We start from the raw sequence: 19589 nt of genomic DNA on the forward strand, positions 1-19589 counted from the left end.
TTGCTCCTCATTCTTGTAAGTGTAAATGTAAATAAGAATTTAATACTACCTGTTTAAATTTCCAGGAAAAATGTAGAGCTGCTTGCTGCAAATAATGGTTACATCAAGAATTACTATGTTTCTGTGCTGTTTAATGAAACAAGCCAGGTGTACGAGGTAACTCAGCATGTGGAGATTTCTCCTTATGATACTATGTGTGATCAGTTAACAATAGGAATAAGTACACTTCCAGGAGGAAATAACAGAAATCAAGCAAAGACGATGAAAATAACATCAGACCAATTGGTTGATCCTCAGTTTGAAGTCACATGGTATTATCCAGAGGTCAGTATATGAACATATATCTCTTTTCAGTAGAAAGTTTGAGGTGGTTTATCTATTTGTGTGTGTGTGTGTGTGTGAGAGAGAGAGAGAGAGAGAGAATGCAATGTTCCTGGTTCCTTACTTTGAACACACTTATTTTTCGGCATATTGATTTGTACCTGAGGTTTACATTTGATGGTGACTGTGCGGACCTTTTGGATTTTGTTTCTTCTGTATTCTTAAATAATGCTAATAAAATTCTTCAACATTAAATTCTCATAAAAAATATGAAGAGTTTCTTCAGCAATATTCTCCATGTATTCTCAAATAATGATACATTAAATTTTTCTGCATGAAACTTTCTCAATACAGAAACATGACATGTCTATTTCCCTACAGATCTGACACACAAATGAAGTGATTCAAATTTTACAAGCTTCATTGTTCCTTTGTAGATAATTTCCAGCAATGTTACAAGCTACTCTAGCCTGTACAATGATGCATGAAACATGCACAAATGCCTATGCAGGTACCTCATCTCATTGAGTGACTGCAATCGCCACAACACCCTGAAGGCTTCTGGTGTCCTTTGGTATACTCACCACATGCAAAAATATACAACAGAACCATACAACAGCTGCCTTCTCTTAAATATTAAATCATTACATCTCTTATAGTTCATGGGCATCAATTGTGAGCAAAGTGGATGTATAGTTACATATCACTCTTCTGAAGTGCTACATAATATCACATATTCCTCCTCTCAGATGCATGATCATACAGCAGGTTACATAGGCTTATCACTTTGGAGACTGGCCACTTAGAAGAATATTGGACCTAGGAAACGGGTCATTTATGCCATTATTTAAAGTGTTAGTGGCACATATGTAATTGATGTATCTTCAAGAGTAATACACACTAAAAAGGGCCTGAATTCAAGATTTATTTCTCATATTTACTTAGGCCTTTGATATAATACAAATTTTAAAATAATGGTGACAGACACTATGATTATCCTCTCAATAAAAAAGTGTGAGGTGAGTTATTGATCAGTTTCTTCCTCTTGCACTTCCAAAATTACTTGCTCACTCAACAAATATGATGTATTTGTGGCTAAGTTACAGCAAACTGTGAAGCCTAATGGGTTCACACATGAAATTATGTCAGTGTGATTTTATTGGCTCAGCCATTCACAACAGCAGCTGTTAAATTTTGCTAACATGTCTTTCAAAATAATTCTAGAAGTTGACAACAGAAGGCAGCACAAGAAAGGGGCAGGCCATGAGACATCTGTACATTGTTCTCATATGAAATGAAACCAGTTTTTTGCGATAAGTGGCCCACTCATTCAGAAACTCACAATCTAACCTAAAATCGGGTGCAGTCTTTCTAACACAAATTTGTAGCATGAGCTATGCTAGGACTTGGTCTCCAAGGTGTTAAACAGTTACATATTTAGTGCTACATATAAGTGATTTATTTACTAAGTACAGTTATCTTATGTAATGTCTCTCCCGATTCCTTGAGACTATAATATTAGGTTTTTGTGGCTATTATGTCACAACACTTTCAGACTTAGATTATTAGTATAATAATAAGAGCTTTCCGGTCTCCATAAGACAGTGAGATACATAGGCACCATAGATTCTTAATTTGAGTTACATTTACATTTTACCCTTATATCCAGATATGTATTTTGCTTTGTTTATGTGCAATATTCAGTGTAATTTCTCCTCCATAGCGCCATTACATAGTCACTCAACTTTTTCTTAATAAAGACTATATTTACATTTCACTTATTCATATGTGGTTTTTTTTAATTGACTTGATACTATTTTTATCCAGTCAACTACAGCACCATTTTATCAAGTCTTTTTCTCATCCTAAATGTAAGAGAAAAGTTCCTTACATTAAGTAGCTCATACTCCAGCTCAGCTGGTTGTGGCTGCTCTATGTATTTTGTATTAATTTTATCTCTTTTGAACAATATAGCTGGAGTTATATTTTTGAGTGCATAGTAACCTTTTAGTTTTGTATACTGTACCATGATTCTTTTATCTCATAAGCTTTCATTATTGAGAGCATACAAATCACTATTTCCACTTTCAATAATTCCTTATTCCACTATACTTAACAGGGTACTACAACTCAGGTAAATTTCCATAACTTTGGAGTAAGTCTTAAATCTTATGTGTTCTACCACTGCAGAAACTAGTTACAACATTTCTTTCCTCAGAAAGACTTCTTGCATCAAATTATTTTTTTTTTTTCCACAGCTGTGGTGTCCCTGTATACATTTCTCAATTTTCTCATTAGAGGCATAGATCAACTTTCTTTGGTTCACTTACTCTGTCCCTTTCATACCACATATATTAGGGCATATCATCCTGTTTCCCACTTCACACATCTCTCTCTCTCTCTCTCTCTCTCTCTCTCTCTCTCTCTTCTGTATGGTACATTTATTTTGAGACCAACTCCTAAATAGTTGCTTATTGTACCTTTGTCTACTATTTAAATACTTACTTGCACCACCTTAGACAGTTATCATTGGTAATTGTTATTACTGACTTACCAGTATCTTATTGTGGTTAATATCTGTTACCATAGAATTACGCATTGTAGAGCTTATACTAGGTTATCCAAAGCTGGCGTGAACTTACAATGCTATGGATTCTGACAACATCTTCTTATTCTAACCTAGTTGTTAGCACATCATTAAGCATAATTTAAATCATACACTTTTCAGTCCTCCCTTCATTAACATGACACTGCTAAAATCTGCATAATACAGTGCACACAACAATATGTTACATGGTAAATATATAAAGCAGTAAATGAAATAAAAGAAAAATTTGGTGTAGGTATTAAAATCCATGGAGAAGAAATAAAAACTTTGAGGTTTGCCGATGACATTGTAATTCTGTCAGAGACAGCAAAGGACTTGGAAGAGCAGTTGAACGGAATGGACAGTGTCTTGAAAGGAGGATATAAGATGAACATCAACAAAAGCAAAATGAGGATAACGGAATGTAGTCAAATTAAGTCTGGTGATGCTGAGGGAATTAGATTAGGAAATGAGACACTTAAAGTAGTAAATGAGTTTTGCTATTTGGGGAGCAAAATAACTGATGATGGTTGAAGTAGAGGGGATATAAAATGTAGACTGACAAGGAAAGCGTTCCTGAAGAAGAGAAATTTGTTAACATCAAGTATAGATTTAAATGTCAGGAAGTCATTTCTTAAAGTATTTGTATGGGGTGTAGCCATGTATGGAAGTGAAACGTGGATGATAAATAGTTTAGACAAGAAGAGAATAGAAGCTTTCAATATGTGGTGCTACAGAAGAATGCTGAAGATTAGATCACTTAACTAATGAGGAGGTATTGAATAGAACTGGGGAGAAGAGAAATTTGTGGCACAACTTGACTAGAAGAAGGGATCAGTTGATAGGACATATTCTGAGGCATCAAAGGATCACCAATTTAGCATTGGAGGGCAGTGTGGAGGGTAAAAATCGCAGAGGGAGACCAAGAGATGAGTACACTAAGCAGATTCAGAAGGATGTAGGTTGCAGTAAGTACTGGGAGATGAAAAAGCTTGCACAGGATAGAGTAGCATGGAGAGCTGCATCAAACCAGTCTCAGGACTGAAAACCACAACAACAACAACATGTATTTTAAGGACAAATGAAAAAGTGATGTAAATCTTTACCTAATGTCAGTTCTTTTCAGAGGGCATACATACAACTTTAACATATTTTAGAAAATACAAACGAAAATTCATGCTATAACTGAATCTTTTGTAGTTCAGGGAGGCTTATTCTGCTTCCAACTGAAGAGGTAATTTTTTTCTGTTTAACACAAAACACAACCTTTCTAATTAATTCAGTACGTCCATGTAAACATTTCTCACTGTGAATTTGTAATCCTGGTTAATTTTGCCAAAAAAAATGATGTGTTGGAAAAAACTTATGCAGAAAAGAAAGGAGTCTCTCCAAGGATTATTGAATATGGAAGAGGGAAAATAGAACCATTACCCAAAAGAGTGAACTAAAAAAGGAAAGAAGAGATCAGGAATGTTGAGACTTTAGGAGAAAAGGCAACAACCCCAAAGACAGACACCCTTCCAGTCTACAACACAGTACTGTTGTTTAAGAAATAAACCCATAATGATAAACAACTGTCACTGGGTTCAACATAAAGAACTCAAATCATAGCTGTGGGTGCATCACTGGTAAACTGGAAGATAGTTATGTTCATAGATTCTGTGAAATGGTCATCACCATCTTCATGCCCACAGGCTCCAAAAAGTGATCTCAGGACCTTACTCTTCCATGCCAGTGTCAATTACATGTTCACCAAGAAACAATTTTGTTTAAAGAAACATGAATGGGTCATTTTGCATTACTTTTTCTGGGTTTACTTCTCTTTTTCATGTAGTCATGCATAACTTTGCAATAGCATCAATGTGATATTTATCCTACATGATTAAATATTTATAAATGATGTTAATTAAATAAATCAGTTGTGGAATTCCTTACATATTCTCTAATAAATAAGTAACCATATAAATATTCCAAGGCTTTAATAGTTTTTTTTTAACCTTGTTTAGTTTTGTCTGGTACCACACTCAGACTGCTTCATTTGCATTTTTCATCTTCAATTTGCAGTACTGTTATTTAAGAAATAAACCCAAAGCAACTGTCACTGGGTTCAACATAAAGAACTCCAATCATAGCTGTTAAAGACGAAATAATTATTAAGCACTCAGTTAACGTAGGGTCACCTTGATTATATTCCATAACGAAATGGCCTCAGAGCAGGAAATATCATAGCCTACATCACTTACTCAATACGTTATGAGTGTTATTTTGATCAGCAGCACTCAAAAGAACACTGAAACAAACTCCTAATAACTTTTGCTTAAATATAAATGTGAAAGTATATTAATACTAATCAGTATTATCATGTGGTTTTTTATGATATAAATATTTATTAGCATTCTTATTCGTACAAGCCTGACTTCCATTGAAGCCAAATGGAAAAACTTATTGTGATATATGTACACTATTTTAAAGTTTGAAGTTACTGTATGATTACTGAGAAATAAAGACACAAGACTGTAAATACTTTTGGATTAAAGGAAAGTATTCACCTCAAATGCATCAATACACCACTTGTCTGTAATCTTAAGGGTCCATGTTTCACAACCATAAAAGAAAGCAAAAAACATGAGTGTTTCAACAAGCAGGGTCTTTGTAATGTTCACTATTGCTATATGTTCTGCTAGATCTTGGTGAGCTTCTTCACAGCCACTTGCCCTAGTGTCATCTGTCTTCTCATTTCATCTTCACAGCTTCCCACATCATGGATAGTTGACCCAAGATAGATGAAAGAATGCACAACTTCCGGTTACTTTAATTAACCTTTTAGATGAATCTATGCTTGTCAATCATTTATCCTGAGTTTGGACTTGCCGAGATTGAGGTCTGATCTATATGATGGACTAATGTCCTTAATTTTGTTAGTAGCTCAGCAAGTTTATCTTCCTTTCTAACTAAAAGCGTGGTGTCATCAGCAAACCAGAGGTTGTTAGTAGTTCTGTCACTATTTGACGTGCCTTTAGTCCAACCATCAACAGCATTCCTAAGACATGTTCTTCACAGATGTTGTATAGTATGTGGGACAGAGAACAGCTCTGTCTGCCATCTTTTGATCCACTGAAGACATAAGATGTTCTAGCACTTCTCTTCATAGCCATGGGGTAATTATTGAATAGACTTCTGATGAATGCTATCAAGTGTGGAACTCTGCAACCATCTGCCACAGCTTTTCCCAGACAACACAGTCAAAGGCTTTCCTACAGCCATGAAAGCAGGTGAAAACAGGAACACAGAACTCACGATTTCTTGATTATTTGTCATATGTTGAGAATCTATTAAGAGTTCCTTACCTTTTAGTGAAACCTGCTTATTCTGTGGCCACGTGAGACTGAATATATAGCTTCATACATTGATCTGGACACTCCCCAGCTTCCTATGTTCTCGCCCACAATGAATGCAGCACATCAACACCTTACTGCCCCACTTCTTTTATCATCTCTCCAGATATTCTGTCTAGACCAGGGGATTTATTGTTCTTCAGATGTTCAATTTCCTTTTCTATTTTGCTGCATAAGAGTGTAGATTCTGACACTGTTCATTCTACAATACAACTTTTCACAGTACTGATTCCACCTCACAATGATGTCTTCCTTGTCCCCAATAAGGTTTGCTATTCGCATCATCTACCACCCATGTACAAGGATTAAATTCACTGGTGACACTGTTGATTTTCTTGAAGAGATCACATACTTGGCTGTTATTATAATGTTGTTCTATCTCATTACAGATACTGTTAACAAAGTGTGACCTGTCCTTTCTGCAATTCCACTGTATTTCTCTGCACAGGTTCTTATATCTGTCTTGACTCTGGGATACCAGTTTTCTTCAGGTCACTTCTCTCATCAGTTAATTCCAGTATGGACTGTGATATCCATGGATGTATTGCACTTTTGTGATTGTTCTGATGTTGAAAGTGACAAGGAAATTACCTCCTTCAATTGGTCCTGTTTTTGTGATGCTCTTTTTTTCTCAACAAGACTGATGTTGTGGAGTTTGGGCTCACTAAACTGTCAAAGAACTTCCTTGTTTGTGAGACTTAGGTGTCTTTCTCCACTTTTCTTCATGGATTTGAACTTAATCTGCATTTTCATGGACAGCAGATTGCGATAATTTTCACAGTCAGCTCCATGGAAGTTCTAACAGTCTAAGACCAAGTCTTCCAGCAACTCTGCTCTAGGATGAAGACAATCTTGTTTCTAAATCTATCATCACCTGTTATCCAAGGGTACAATCATCTTGGGTGATGTTGGAACATAGTGTTATAGCCAGTCGTATCATTACCCACACAGTGCCTGCCTTGTACATTTCTCCCATAGAGACCAAAGGTCCAACCACAGATTGGAAATATGTGGCTTGGGTACTATCTCCAGTTTTAGCATTGAAATCTCCTTGAATTATTGCCTCTTCTTTGTTAGGACTCTTACTAAAGACTTGTTTTAGTTGTTTAGAACTCCTCTATCTCCTAATCTGATGCTGCAGCAGTAGGGGCCTAGATCTGAATGATCTTGAGTACACATGGAGGAGAATTCAATTTGATGAATATGATCTTATCATTAACAAGTTAATAACTGATAACACAGTTGTTCTCATTTCCAGGAGTAACTATTGAAACACCATTTGTCCCCCAAATAGAATGTTTAGCTGTAATACTTGATGAAAGAGATAAAATAATATTTTGTTGTGCCTTTTGCTCACTGAAAATATTGACACATTCCTCCAGTGTTTTAAGCCTACATCCTGGTTCTAAAACTTTTAATCTGATTGTAGTATCAGAAAATTGTGAGATTAAGGTGGAGCTCACCATTTGCAGCATCGTCGATGGAACCGCTGTGGTGCTTTGGTGCAGAGCCGAGTGGAGGGTCTGAATCAGAAGCTCAGGCAGTTCTGCGACCATGTAGGCTGCCGATTCCTTGACTTGCAACACCAGATGGTGTATTTCCAGGTTCTGCTTAAACAGACATGAGTCCATTACACACAGGAAGTGGCTACACGGGTAGCGGGGGCTGTGTGGAAGGGTCTGGGTGGTTTTTTAGGTTAGAGCGTCTCAGGAAACCACAGAAACGGTGTCTGTCTAAAAGGAGGCAGGTAAAACACAGTAAGGTAGTTGTAGAAAAGATCAGTATTGTAGTTGTAAATTGTCGTAGCTGTGTTGGGAAAGAACCAGAGCTCCAAGCCCTAATAGAAAGCACTGAAGCTCAAATAGTAATAGGTATGGAAAGCAGGCTAAAGCCAGAAATAAGTTCAGCCAAAATTTTTTCAAACAACCTAACAGTGTTTAGGAAGGATAGATTAAATACAGTTGGTGGTGCAGTATTTATTGCTGTCAGGAGTAGTTCACCTTGTAGTGAAACTGAAGTAGAAAGTTCCTGTGAAATAGTATGGGTAGAGGTTACACTTGACAATCAGACAAAACTATTAATTGGATTGTTTTACCGACGCCTGACTCAGAAGCTATAGTTACTGAACAGTTCAAAGAAAACTTGAGTCTCATTTTAAATGAGTACCCCACTCATACAATTATAGTCAGTGGTGACTTCGATCTACCGTCAATGTGCTGGAAAAATTATATATTTAAGGCCAGCGGCAAGAATAAAATGTCATCTGAAATTGTACTGAATGCTTTCTCAGAAAATTATTTTGAACATTTAGTTCATGAGCCCACTCAAAGTGTAAATGGTTGTGAAAACACACTCGGCCTTGTAATCTTACATTCCCACACACCATTATTAAAATTCTCTGTCTCTGGACAAGTTTTGAAAGCTTTGAGAGGTGTAAGATATACAAGAGAAAAACTTTTTACTTATCTCCATTTTCACTTCTTATTGTTGGCATATTGCATGTAGGGGCACATTTTACAATGCAGCTGCAGTTTTGATTTTATATATTCTTGTTGAACTGAATAACTGATGGAATTTTTTCTGTTGCTATGAATATCTTTTTATTTTATCCCATTCTTCTATACCACACTGACTTCACAATCTCCATTTTCATAAAACCATCAATTAGATTGTTGTAGACAAAATTTAAAAAAACACATGCACTTTCATTAGAAGCATGACCACTACTCACACATTCTGTGATACTCACAATATTCCAAATAACTTACAAAGGGAAAGAGTTTACATACTTTCTTGACAAAAGAAGAATCATCACCAAGTTATAACATTATTTTATAAATTAATTCAGAAATAAATTTAATAATTAGTGTTAGACTGTGCAATTAATAATGTGATTTTAAATATGCCAGATACTTCATAATTTCAAATATTTCTACAAGAAGAATAATTTTAGCTGTATGGATTGTAACTACTTAATTTCTTTTTATACATTTTAGCCTGAAATATAATACACCATATACAAAATCAAATGAAATTCTTTCCTTGAAACAGCTGAGAATAATCACCTATGCCAGATTTGGGATTAATCCTGGTATCAGCTACTTCTATAAAAAAAAGTTAATGTTAGAGAAGGGAGTCCCATTACAATATCCCCCTCACAAAATTTGTAAACAGGATGTTTACAATATTTTGTGGCAGACTACAAGGTTTGCCAAATGGTGTTCATAATGATGCCCAGGATAGCAGATAGATGTTTAGAAGTATCTGATACATAACATATAACAGAAAACATAAGAAAAATATTTACTATACAAATCATAATCTATACATATATCAGGATATGGTATTCAGATTTTCAGATATGTAGAACATACTGTCACAAGACAAATAATACGAGGTCAAAACTACAACATTACACCACCAAACTATAGAAGTAAATACAAAGACAATGTAAATTACTAGAATTACAAATTGTACATTAATATCCATACAATCAGACCTTCAAAATCTTCAAAAGAGAAGAGAAAAAATTTCAGAGCCTAAGTGTATGACAAGTGATCCGACTCGAAAACTCACAACGATAGGTACACACTAGACAAATATACTCAATCATGAGTAGGAATCAGTCAGCCACATAAACCAATATTCAAGGATATGTTGACTCATGAAAGAACAAACTAATGGAAAAATATGAGGGCCTGAGTTTATGATGTGGGGACCGACCCATGAATCCAAACCACACCAGGTACAAACCAGCAAAAGAGTTTTGAAACAACAAAATGAATGAAGTTCATAATCATATCAGTAAGTTCAGTCATATGCAAAGAGTAATTGCAAGAAACATCTAGCCTCATTCAATGGTTCAATGGTTGTACATTCTCCATTCTCCTTGAGTACACACACACACACACACACACACACACACACACACACACACACACACACACAAATAGCTTTGAGCTTTGAATGAAGACACAATCCAGCAGCTTGAGGACCAAAATGAAAAGCAGACATGTATACATCTTGTTATATTGTTAACTAGTAGATTTCTTCCACACTATTTGCTAATTGTCCATGTAAACTAATCTACATACACAAAGACCTAGAAGATGCATTTACAATTGATAAAAAAAATACATGGTAATTTAAAGTTACATAATGCATTGGAAATTCAATCCCCCTACTTGAAAAAACATGAATTTATGCTGAATAAGCCTGTCTTCAGCAGTCTTAGCTAACAATTCACAGGTATCAGTCACAACACAGATCCAGTCAACAGAGTACTTTACCGAGCACCCATGATCTCTCGGAAGTCGACTGGTGTAGCAGGCTACAGCTGTACAGCAGAGTGGGGAGTGGATCCACCCACATCTTTCAGTTTCCTCCTTAGAGTTCTTATCACATGCTCCAACGGATAGGTAACTCCCTGTCTAACATTCACATCAAATCCTGAAACATTGTTTTGTGTACTAAATATGCTGTTCAGTACCTCCTTTACATCACATGAGATACATTCTCCTTAGTAACTATTCTAAGTCAGTTATATGGGATTTATGTCAGGTGCAATTAAAAAGTGTTCACATATGAAAAATTAATAAACAGAGTTAAATGCTATGAAAAGAATGGACTAATAAGGTAATACACACAGATATGTTCAGATACTATTCGTAATCTTAGCTGTACCAATTATGAACGTTGTCCCATTTCAAAATTGCAAAAAGATCTACTCATTTAGCCTCATGGTATGTACACTCCTGGAAATTGAAATAAGAACACCGTGAATTCATTGTCCCAGGAAGGGGAAACTTTATTGACACATTCCTGGGGTCAGATACATCACATGATCACACTGACAGAACCACAGGCACATAGACACAGGCAACAGAGCATGCACAATGTCGGCACTAGTACAGTGTATATCCACCTTTCGCAGCAATGCAGGCTGCTATTCTTCCATGGAGACGATCGTAGAGATGCTGGATGTAGTCCTGTGGAACGGCTTGCCATGCCATTTCCACCTGGTGCCTCAGTTGGACCAGCGTTCGTGCTGGACGTGCAGACCGTGTGAGACGACGCTTCATCCAGTCCCAAACATGCTCAATGGGGGACAGATCCGGAGATCTTGCTGGCCAGGGCAGTTGACTTACATCTTCTAGAGCACGTTGGGTGGCACGGGATACATGCGGACGTGCATTGTCCTGTTGGAACAGCAAGTTCCCTTGCCGGTCTAGGAATGGTAGAACGATGGGTTCGATGATGGTTTGGATGTACCGTGCACTATTCAGTGTCCCCTCGACGATCACCAGTGGTGTACGGCCAGTGTAGGAGATCGCTCCCCACACCATGATGCTGGGTGTTGGCCCTGTGTGCCTCGGTCGTATGCAGTCCTGATTGTGGCGCTCACCTGCACGGCGCCAAACACGCATACGACCATCATTGGCACCAAGGCAGAAGCGACTCTCATCGCTGAAGACGACACGTCTCCATTCGTCCCTCCATTCACGCCTGTCGCGACACCACTGGAGGCGGGCTGCACGATGTTGGGGTGTGAGCGGAAGACGGCCTAACGGTGTGTGGGACCGTAGCCCAGCTTCATGGAGATGGTTGCGAATGGTCCTCGCTGATACCCCAGGAGCAACAGTGTCCCTAATTTGCTGGGAAGTGGCGGTGCGGTCCCCTACGGCACTGCGTAGGATCCTACAGTCTTGGCGTGCATCCATGCGTCGCTGCGGTCCGGTCCCAGGTTGACGGGCACGTGCACCTTCCGCCGACCACTGGCGACAACATCGATGTACTGTGGAGACCTCACGCCCCACGTGTTGAGCAATTCGGCGGTACGTCCATCCGGCCTCCCGCATGCCCACTATACGCCCTCGCTCAAAGTCCGTCAACTGCACATACGGTTCACGTCCACGCTGTCGCGGCATGCTACCAGTGTTAAAGACTGCGATGGAGCTCCATATGCCACGGCAAACTGGCTGACACTGACGGCGGCGGTGCACAAATGCTGCGCAGCTAGCGCCATTTGACGGCCAATACCGCGGTTCCTGGTGTGTCCGCTGTGCCGTGCGTGTGATCATTGCTTGTACAGCCCTCTTGCAGTGTCCGGAGCAAGTATGGTGGGTCTGACACACCGGTGTCAATGTGTTCTTTCTTCCATTTCCAGGAGTGTATGTATCAAATTCTAAAGCACAAATCTAGTACAGAACATAATTATACAATGTATCATAGATTTTAACCCAGTCAATAAAATAAAACAAAACTGTAGATATCACATCATTCTTACATACTAAACTCCAGGGGGGGGGGGGGGGGGGGGGGGGGGAATCTAGTCGAATCCGTCTAGAGATAGATTTAAAATTATTCAACAGATGAGATAGAATTATAGAATTCTAGAAACTACATGATCTTACATACTACATTCATGGCAAACAAAACACAATTATATAGTCTTATAAATCTACAGATGTAGTGTATATTTTCTTCTAGACTAGGTATCATTATACATCCATGTCCATAGGTCTTGCCTTCTATACTCAACGTTTAAAGTACCTGACATTTTACCAGTTTGCTTACCTGTAGCTCCTCTTATCCTTACACATACAATGGGAATTTCCACAAAAATCTTACTATATTTAATCTTGTCTCTAAATTGTTCAGATACACCACCAATTGGGCTACCTGCACCAATCAAACAGTTCCCTTCCCACTTATCAATCTTAATATTAATGTAAGGACATCCAAAATCTGAATCTCTGTTATTAGACACTTCATGTAAGAGATCACTTTCAATTTCATCAAGCACTACATCCACACTGTTTTTGCAGGGCTTTATCAACTTTACTGGTATCATAGCACTGCTTTGGTTACTCATGTTGTCAGGTAAAGATTGAACACGCTGAATGGGTTCCGTAGCACAACTAACATTACTTATTACAGAAGGAACAAAAAATACATTACTGTCAAAATTTCATTTCCTACTTAGATCTTCTTTCACTTCATTCCACCAGTTTGGATACAAATTTTGACTAACTACAGCTAACTTACTCCAGAATGCACATTTATCTACATTATCAACTTGGTCCCAAACAAATTCCAGGACCGATGGCCCTTCAATCATACAAATTAACCAAACAAGTTTCAAAAAGTTTTCACCTTTATTCTCTAAGCTTACAGATAAATCACCTTTACTGTTTGGATCATTACTATGCATGACATTAATGAAAAACTGCTTTGACTGGACCGGTATTCCATGACTCTCACTTACAACATCACAAACATTACTTCCTTACCTGTATCCACAAATAACCCTGGAACTTGATTATTCTTAAACTCCAAAAAATATCTGATACTCATCATCATCATCATCATCATAATACTCTTCCAGAATTACTGCATCAATAACATCATTAATAACACCAGTCTCATCACCATCAAAGTCACACACCTCACCTACATTCATTTGCAAAAAGCTACCAGTCTCCGACTTACCAACCTTAGTCATTTCACAGCTCTCATTCATATCTACATCAAAAATACCACCTAATACAAATCCTATACAGTCATCACCTGTTTTACATATATCAATAACACTGTTTTCTGCCCAAGAAAAGAAATCATTAGTACACACTACATCAAAATTCTCATTACTCTCACATTCTGGTTTGTGATTAGTATCTACATCATTATAAGTAAACATAATATTATAATTAATTATAGAGTTAAGAATTATGACGTTTTCAGAAAATGAACATCTCCTCTCTAAAAATCAACATGGATTCTGCAAACAGAGATCCTGCGAAACTCAGCTGGCTCTGTTCCTCCATGAGATACACAGCACATTGGACAACAGCACTCAGGTTGATGCCATGTTCCTTGATTTCAGTAAGGCATTTGACACCATCCCACATTGCCATTTAATGGAAAAAATATATGAACTTACAGAGTATAAGAGCTGACCTGTGATTGGATTCAAGACTTTCTTGCAGTTAGCACTCAACACATCACCCTTAATGGAACTAATCAACAGGTGTAAAGGTAATATCCAGAGTATCACAGGGAAGTGTGACAGGAACATTGCTGTTTACAATATATATAATTGATCTAGTAGAAAGTGTAGGATGCTCTTTAAGACTACTCGCAAATGATGCAGTTGCCTATACCAAAGTAGCAATGCCAGAAGATAGTAACAATCTGCAGAACGACCTGCAGAGAATTGATGAATGGCGCAGACTCTGGCAGTTGACCCTGAATGTAAATAAATGTAACATACTGCGCATACACAGGAAAAGAAATCCACAACTGTACAGCTACACTATTGATGAGAAACAGCTGAAGACAGTGTGTGCTGTAAAATATCCAGGTGTAACTATCCAGAGCGACCTTAAAGAGAATGACTATACAGGGTGTTACAAAAAGGTACGGCCAAACTTTCAGGAAACATTCCTCACACACAAATAAAGAAAATATGTTATGTGGACATGTGTCCAGAAATGCTTAATTTCCATTTTAGAGCTCATTTTAGTTTCGTCCACCTACGCTCAATGGAGCACATTATCATGATTTCATACAGGATACTCTACATGTGCTGCTAGAACATGTGCCTTTACAAGTACGACACAACATGTGGTTCATGCGCGATGGAGCTCCTGCACATTTCAGTCAAAGTGTTCATATGCTTCTCAACAACAGATTCGGTGACTGACAGATTGGTAGAAGCGGACCAATTCCATGGCCTCCACACTCTCCTGACCTAAACCCTCTTGACTTCCATTTATGGGGGCATTTGAAAGCTCTTGTCTACACAACCCCGGTACCAAATGTAGAGACTCTTTGTGCTCGTATTGAGGACGGCTGTGATACAATACGCCATTCTCCAGGGCTGCATCAGCGCATCAGGGATTGCATGCGACGGAGGGTGGATTCATGTATCCTCGCTAACAGAGGACATTTTGAACATTTCCTGTAACAAAGTGTTTGAAGTCAAGCTGGTACGTTCTGTTGCCGCGTGTTTCCATTCCATGATAAATGTGATTTGAAGAGAAGTAATAAAATGAGCTCTAACATGGAAAGTAAGCGTTTCCGGACACATGTCCACTTAACATATTTTATTTCTTTGTGTGTGAGGAATGTTTGCTGAAAGTTTGGCTGTACCTTTTTGTAACACCCTGTATAAAACAGATAGTGGGAAGAGCAGACACCAACTGAGATTCATCGGAAGAATCTTTAGGAAATGTAGCTCATCCACAAAAGAAGTGGCTTATAAGGTGCTTGTTCACCTGAATCTTGAGTATTGTTCATCTATCTTTGATCCCTGTCAGGTAGGACTGATGGAGGAGATAGAGAAAAATCCAAAGTTTCGTCATGTGATCATTTAGCTGGCGAGAGAGCATTACAGAGATGCTAAACTCCACTGGCAGATGTTACAAGAGAGGCGTTATCCATCTGGGAGAGATTTACTATTGACATTTTGGGACAGCACTTTTCAGGATGAGTCGAACAACATATTACTTCCCCACATATACATCTTGCGTATTGACCATGAGGAGGAAATTCGAGCAATTTAGCAATACAGAGGCTAACTGATAATCATTCTTTTCAATCACTATTCGTAAGTGGGACAGGGTTGGAGGGATCAAATAGTGTTACCACAAGTACGCTCCACCACACAACATTAGGTGGCTTGCAGAGTATGATGTAGATGTAGATGAAAACAGAAACGAGAAATCTGACATTCCTTCCGTTCAACTTCAAATATCTGTGCTACATTGTTAATACTGTTGTTATTGTCTAATTGTAAGCGTAATTTGGGGGTCCTGTTCACGTTGTATTTCCTTGCCCCAAAACTGTGGACCTTCATTGATGCGGACTGCCATTTCCTGAGTAGTTACCTCTATGATTGTTTCTACTATTAAATTGCCCATGGTTATCCCCATTATTCCTATTCTGCTGATGTTCAAATTATCTGTCTCTATTACCCTTTTGACTCAGATATAAATCACCATTATCTCTGTTTCTGTAGTTGTTACCATTGTGATCTCTATAATTTCAATTATTATGGTATATACTTCTATCTACTGCCCTATCCAGCCTGTCAACATATCATAAAAATTGTTCAAGGCAATCCTCAGATCCATGTAGTAAATCCCACTGTAGTCTCTCTGGTAATCTCCTTTTTAGTGCATCAGTCAATGTCATTTCATCAAATGGTGTGTCAAGATGTGTTAATTTCTTAAGTTTATTCATACAGAACTCTTTCAGGGTACTGTCCATATTCCCATAATTTGGACCATTCAGAAATTCACTTTTAATTCACCCTTGTTCAGCTTCTGACCAAAATTTATTTAAAAACTTCTTTGAAACTTTAGTATGTTTCCCACTGACTTAAATTTAGATTTGCCCACAACAGAGCTTCACCTTAAAGACATCTTTTAACAAATTTAGTCTTTTGGTCATCACTCATGCCCAATACAAAACTAACTCTGCAGTGATGTACAAAATCCACTGGATGGAAAGTATCTGATGGCAAACTTTTTATAGGAATGTTGGACCACACAATACCATGGTTTGAATAAAGATTTTTGTGAATACAATTTTCTTGGACTACTGAAATTTTTTGGGCTAAAACATTTACATTAGTTACCACACTGTTTTCAACATTTAAAATTTTTTGATCTAAACTACCTAAAGTTCTTTTCCATTCAGTCTTCTATGGCTTTCTGCTCAACCTGGACATCATCAACATTCTTTGCTTCTTGTGCAAATTGGGTCATGAACTCATTTTCCAGGACAACAAATATTTTCTAATACAACGACTTTTTCATTCACATTTTTTAATCCCTTTGACAACCCATTTTTCAGTTCCAAAACCTGATTACTAAGTTGGTCTATTTGGTATTGTACCCTGTCCTTTTTACTATTGTTTTCAGATTGCATTTCTGTTAACTAATCATTGACTGCACTAAATTTGCTATTGTTATCTGTTTTTATTTCTGTTAACTGATCATTAACTGCACTCAATTTTGTCAAAATCAACTGCATAATGTCAGTTTTAACTGTTTCTTTGCTGACTATACTTTCACATGGTTCAAACATGCCTAGGCTTGGTCGTACATTTTTCACTTCATCACCACTGTCCTTGTCTCTATTCATTTTCCTAGCAATCACACGAATCAACAACAAAAAATTAATTTCACAAATGGTTTTTAATTATCTTTTTCTTATTGATGTCTTTCGTCGTAGTTGTAAAGTCCTCTTTCAATTCATCTGATCCGTCTTTGTTGATATTATCTCATCACTGTTGATCCAACTTTGTTGGGAAGCTATCAGGTCTTCTTTCATTGAGTGATTGAAGGTAATTTACATAAAAGCTCTAAATACACTTGTAATTGTCCTTTTTCCTTCTGCAACAGACAAAACTTTGTTATAAGTCAACAGATCCTGGTTGAACCCCACACTTGTACTCTTACCTTCCCACATATCACTATTAAAATTCTCTGTCTCTGGACAAGTTTTGAAAGCTTCAACAGGTGTAAGACATACAAAAGAAAATCTTTTTACTTATCTTCATTTTCACTTATTGTTGTTGGCTGCAGTTGTTACATCTAGGGGTACATTTTTACAGCTGAAATTTTGATTTTGTACGTTCTTGTTGAACTGAATAACTCATAGAGTTCTTTATGTTGCTATGAATATCTTTTTATTTTATTCCATTCTTCTATACCTCACTGACATCACAACCTCCATTTTCATAAAACCATCAATTACATTGTTGTGGACAAAGTTAAAAAACACGTGAGCTCCATCGGAGGCATGCCCACTACTCTCACATTCTGCGGTACTCACAATATTCCAAAGAGTTTACAAAGAGAAAGAGTTTACATATTCTTGACAAAAGAAGAATCATCACCAAGTTATAACATTATTTTATAAATGAATCCAGAAATAAATTTAATAATTAGCATTACATTGTGCAATTACTAATATGAATTTTAAGTATACCAAATAGTTTGTAATATCAAATATTTCTACAAGAAGATTAATTTTAGCTATGTTGATTGTAACAACTTAATTTCTTTCTATACAATTTAGCCTGAAATATAATACATTGTGTACAAAATCAAATGAAATTCTTTTCAAAAAAAGCTGATAAAAATGCTCTTAATACCTTTTTAGGAGACAGTCTCAACTCCTTATGACCTGATCATGTAAGCATAGAAAAGATGTGGAATGATTTCAAAGAGATTATTTCGACAGCAGTTGAGAGATATATACCACATAAATTAATAAGTGATAGTACTGATCCCCCATGGTTCACAAAATGAGTCAGACTGCTGTTGTAGAAGGCAAAAAAAAAAAAAAAAAAAAAAAAAAAAGCCAAATTTTAAAAGAATGCAAAATCCCCAAGCTTGGCAAAGTTTTGCAGAAGTTCGAATGATAGCATGTACTTCAATGCGAGATGCTTTTAATAATATCCACAACAAAACACTGTCTCAGAAACTGGCAGAAAACCCAAAGAGATTCTGGTCATATATAAAGCACACCAGTGGCAAGACACAATCAATACCTTCACTGAGTGATAACAATGGGGTAGTCAATGATGACAGTGCCACTGAAGCAGCATTATTAAACACAGTTTTCTGAAACTCATTCACCAAAGAATATGAAGTAAATATTCCTGAATTCCAATCAAGAACAACTGCCAAGATGAGAAACATAGAAGCAGATATCTTTGGTGTAGCAAAGCAGCTTAACTCATGCAATAAAGGTGAGGCCTCTAGTCCAGATTGTACACCAGTCAGGTTCCTTTCAGAGTATGCTGCTACAATAGCTCCATATTTAGCAATTATATACAACTGCACACTCACAAAAAGATCCCTTCCTAAAGGCTGGATAATTGCTCAAGTCACACCAATACCCAAAAAGGGAAATTGGAGTAATCCACTGATTTGCAGGCCCATATCACTAACTTTGATTTGTAGTAGGGTTTTGAAACATATACTGTTTTCGAACATTATGAATTACCTTGAAGAAAATGATTTATTGACACATAGTCAGCACAGATTCAGAAAATATCATTCCTGTGAAACACAACTAGCTCTTTATACTCATGAAGTAATGAGTGCTATCAACAGGGGATGTCAAATTGATTCCATATCTTTAGATTTCCAGAAGCATTCAACACCATTCCTCACAATTGTCTCCTAACCAAACAGCGTGTCTTTGGAATATCACCTCAGTTGTGCAACTGTATTTGTGATTTTCTGTCAGAAAGGTCACAGTTCATA

At 37.2% G+C, this 19589-nt stretch overlaps 1 protein-coding gene across 1 annotated transcript in view; it reads left to right on the plus strand.

Moving 5' to 3' along the window:
• LOC126188176 (beta-mannosidase-like) overlaps positions 1 to 19589 on the plus strand; it is a 317638-nt gene that overhangs the window by 133708 nt on the left and 164341 nt on the right. The window contains exon 5 of the mRNA XM_049929697.1: positions 66 to 324. Within this exon, the coding sequence (XP_049785654.1) occupies positions 66 to 324 (259 nt within the window). The remainder of the gene's footprint in view (positions 1 to 65; positions 325 to 19589) is intronic.

This window comes from Schistocerca cancellata, chromosome 5 (genome assembly GCF_023864275.1).
Source record: "Schistocerca cancellata isolate TAMUIC-IGC-003103 chromosome 5, iqSchCanc2.1, whole genome shotgun sequence".
In the NCBI taxonomy this organism is placed as follows: domain Eukaryota; kingdom Metazoa; phylum Arthropoda; class Insecta; order Orthoptera; family Acrididae; genus Schistocerca; species Schistocerca cancellata.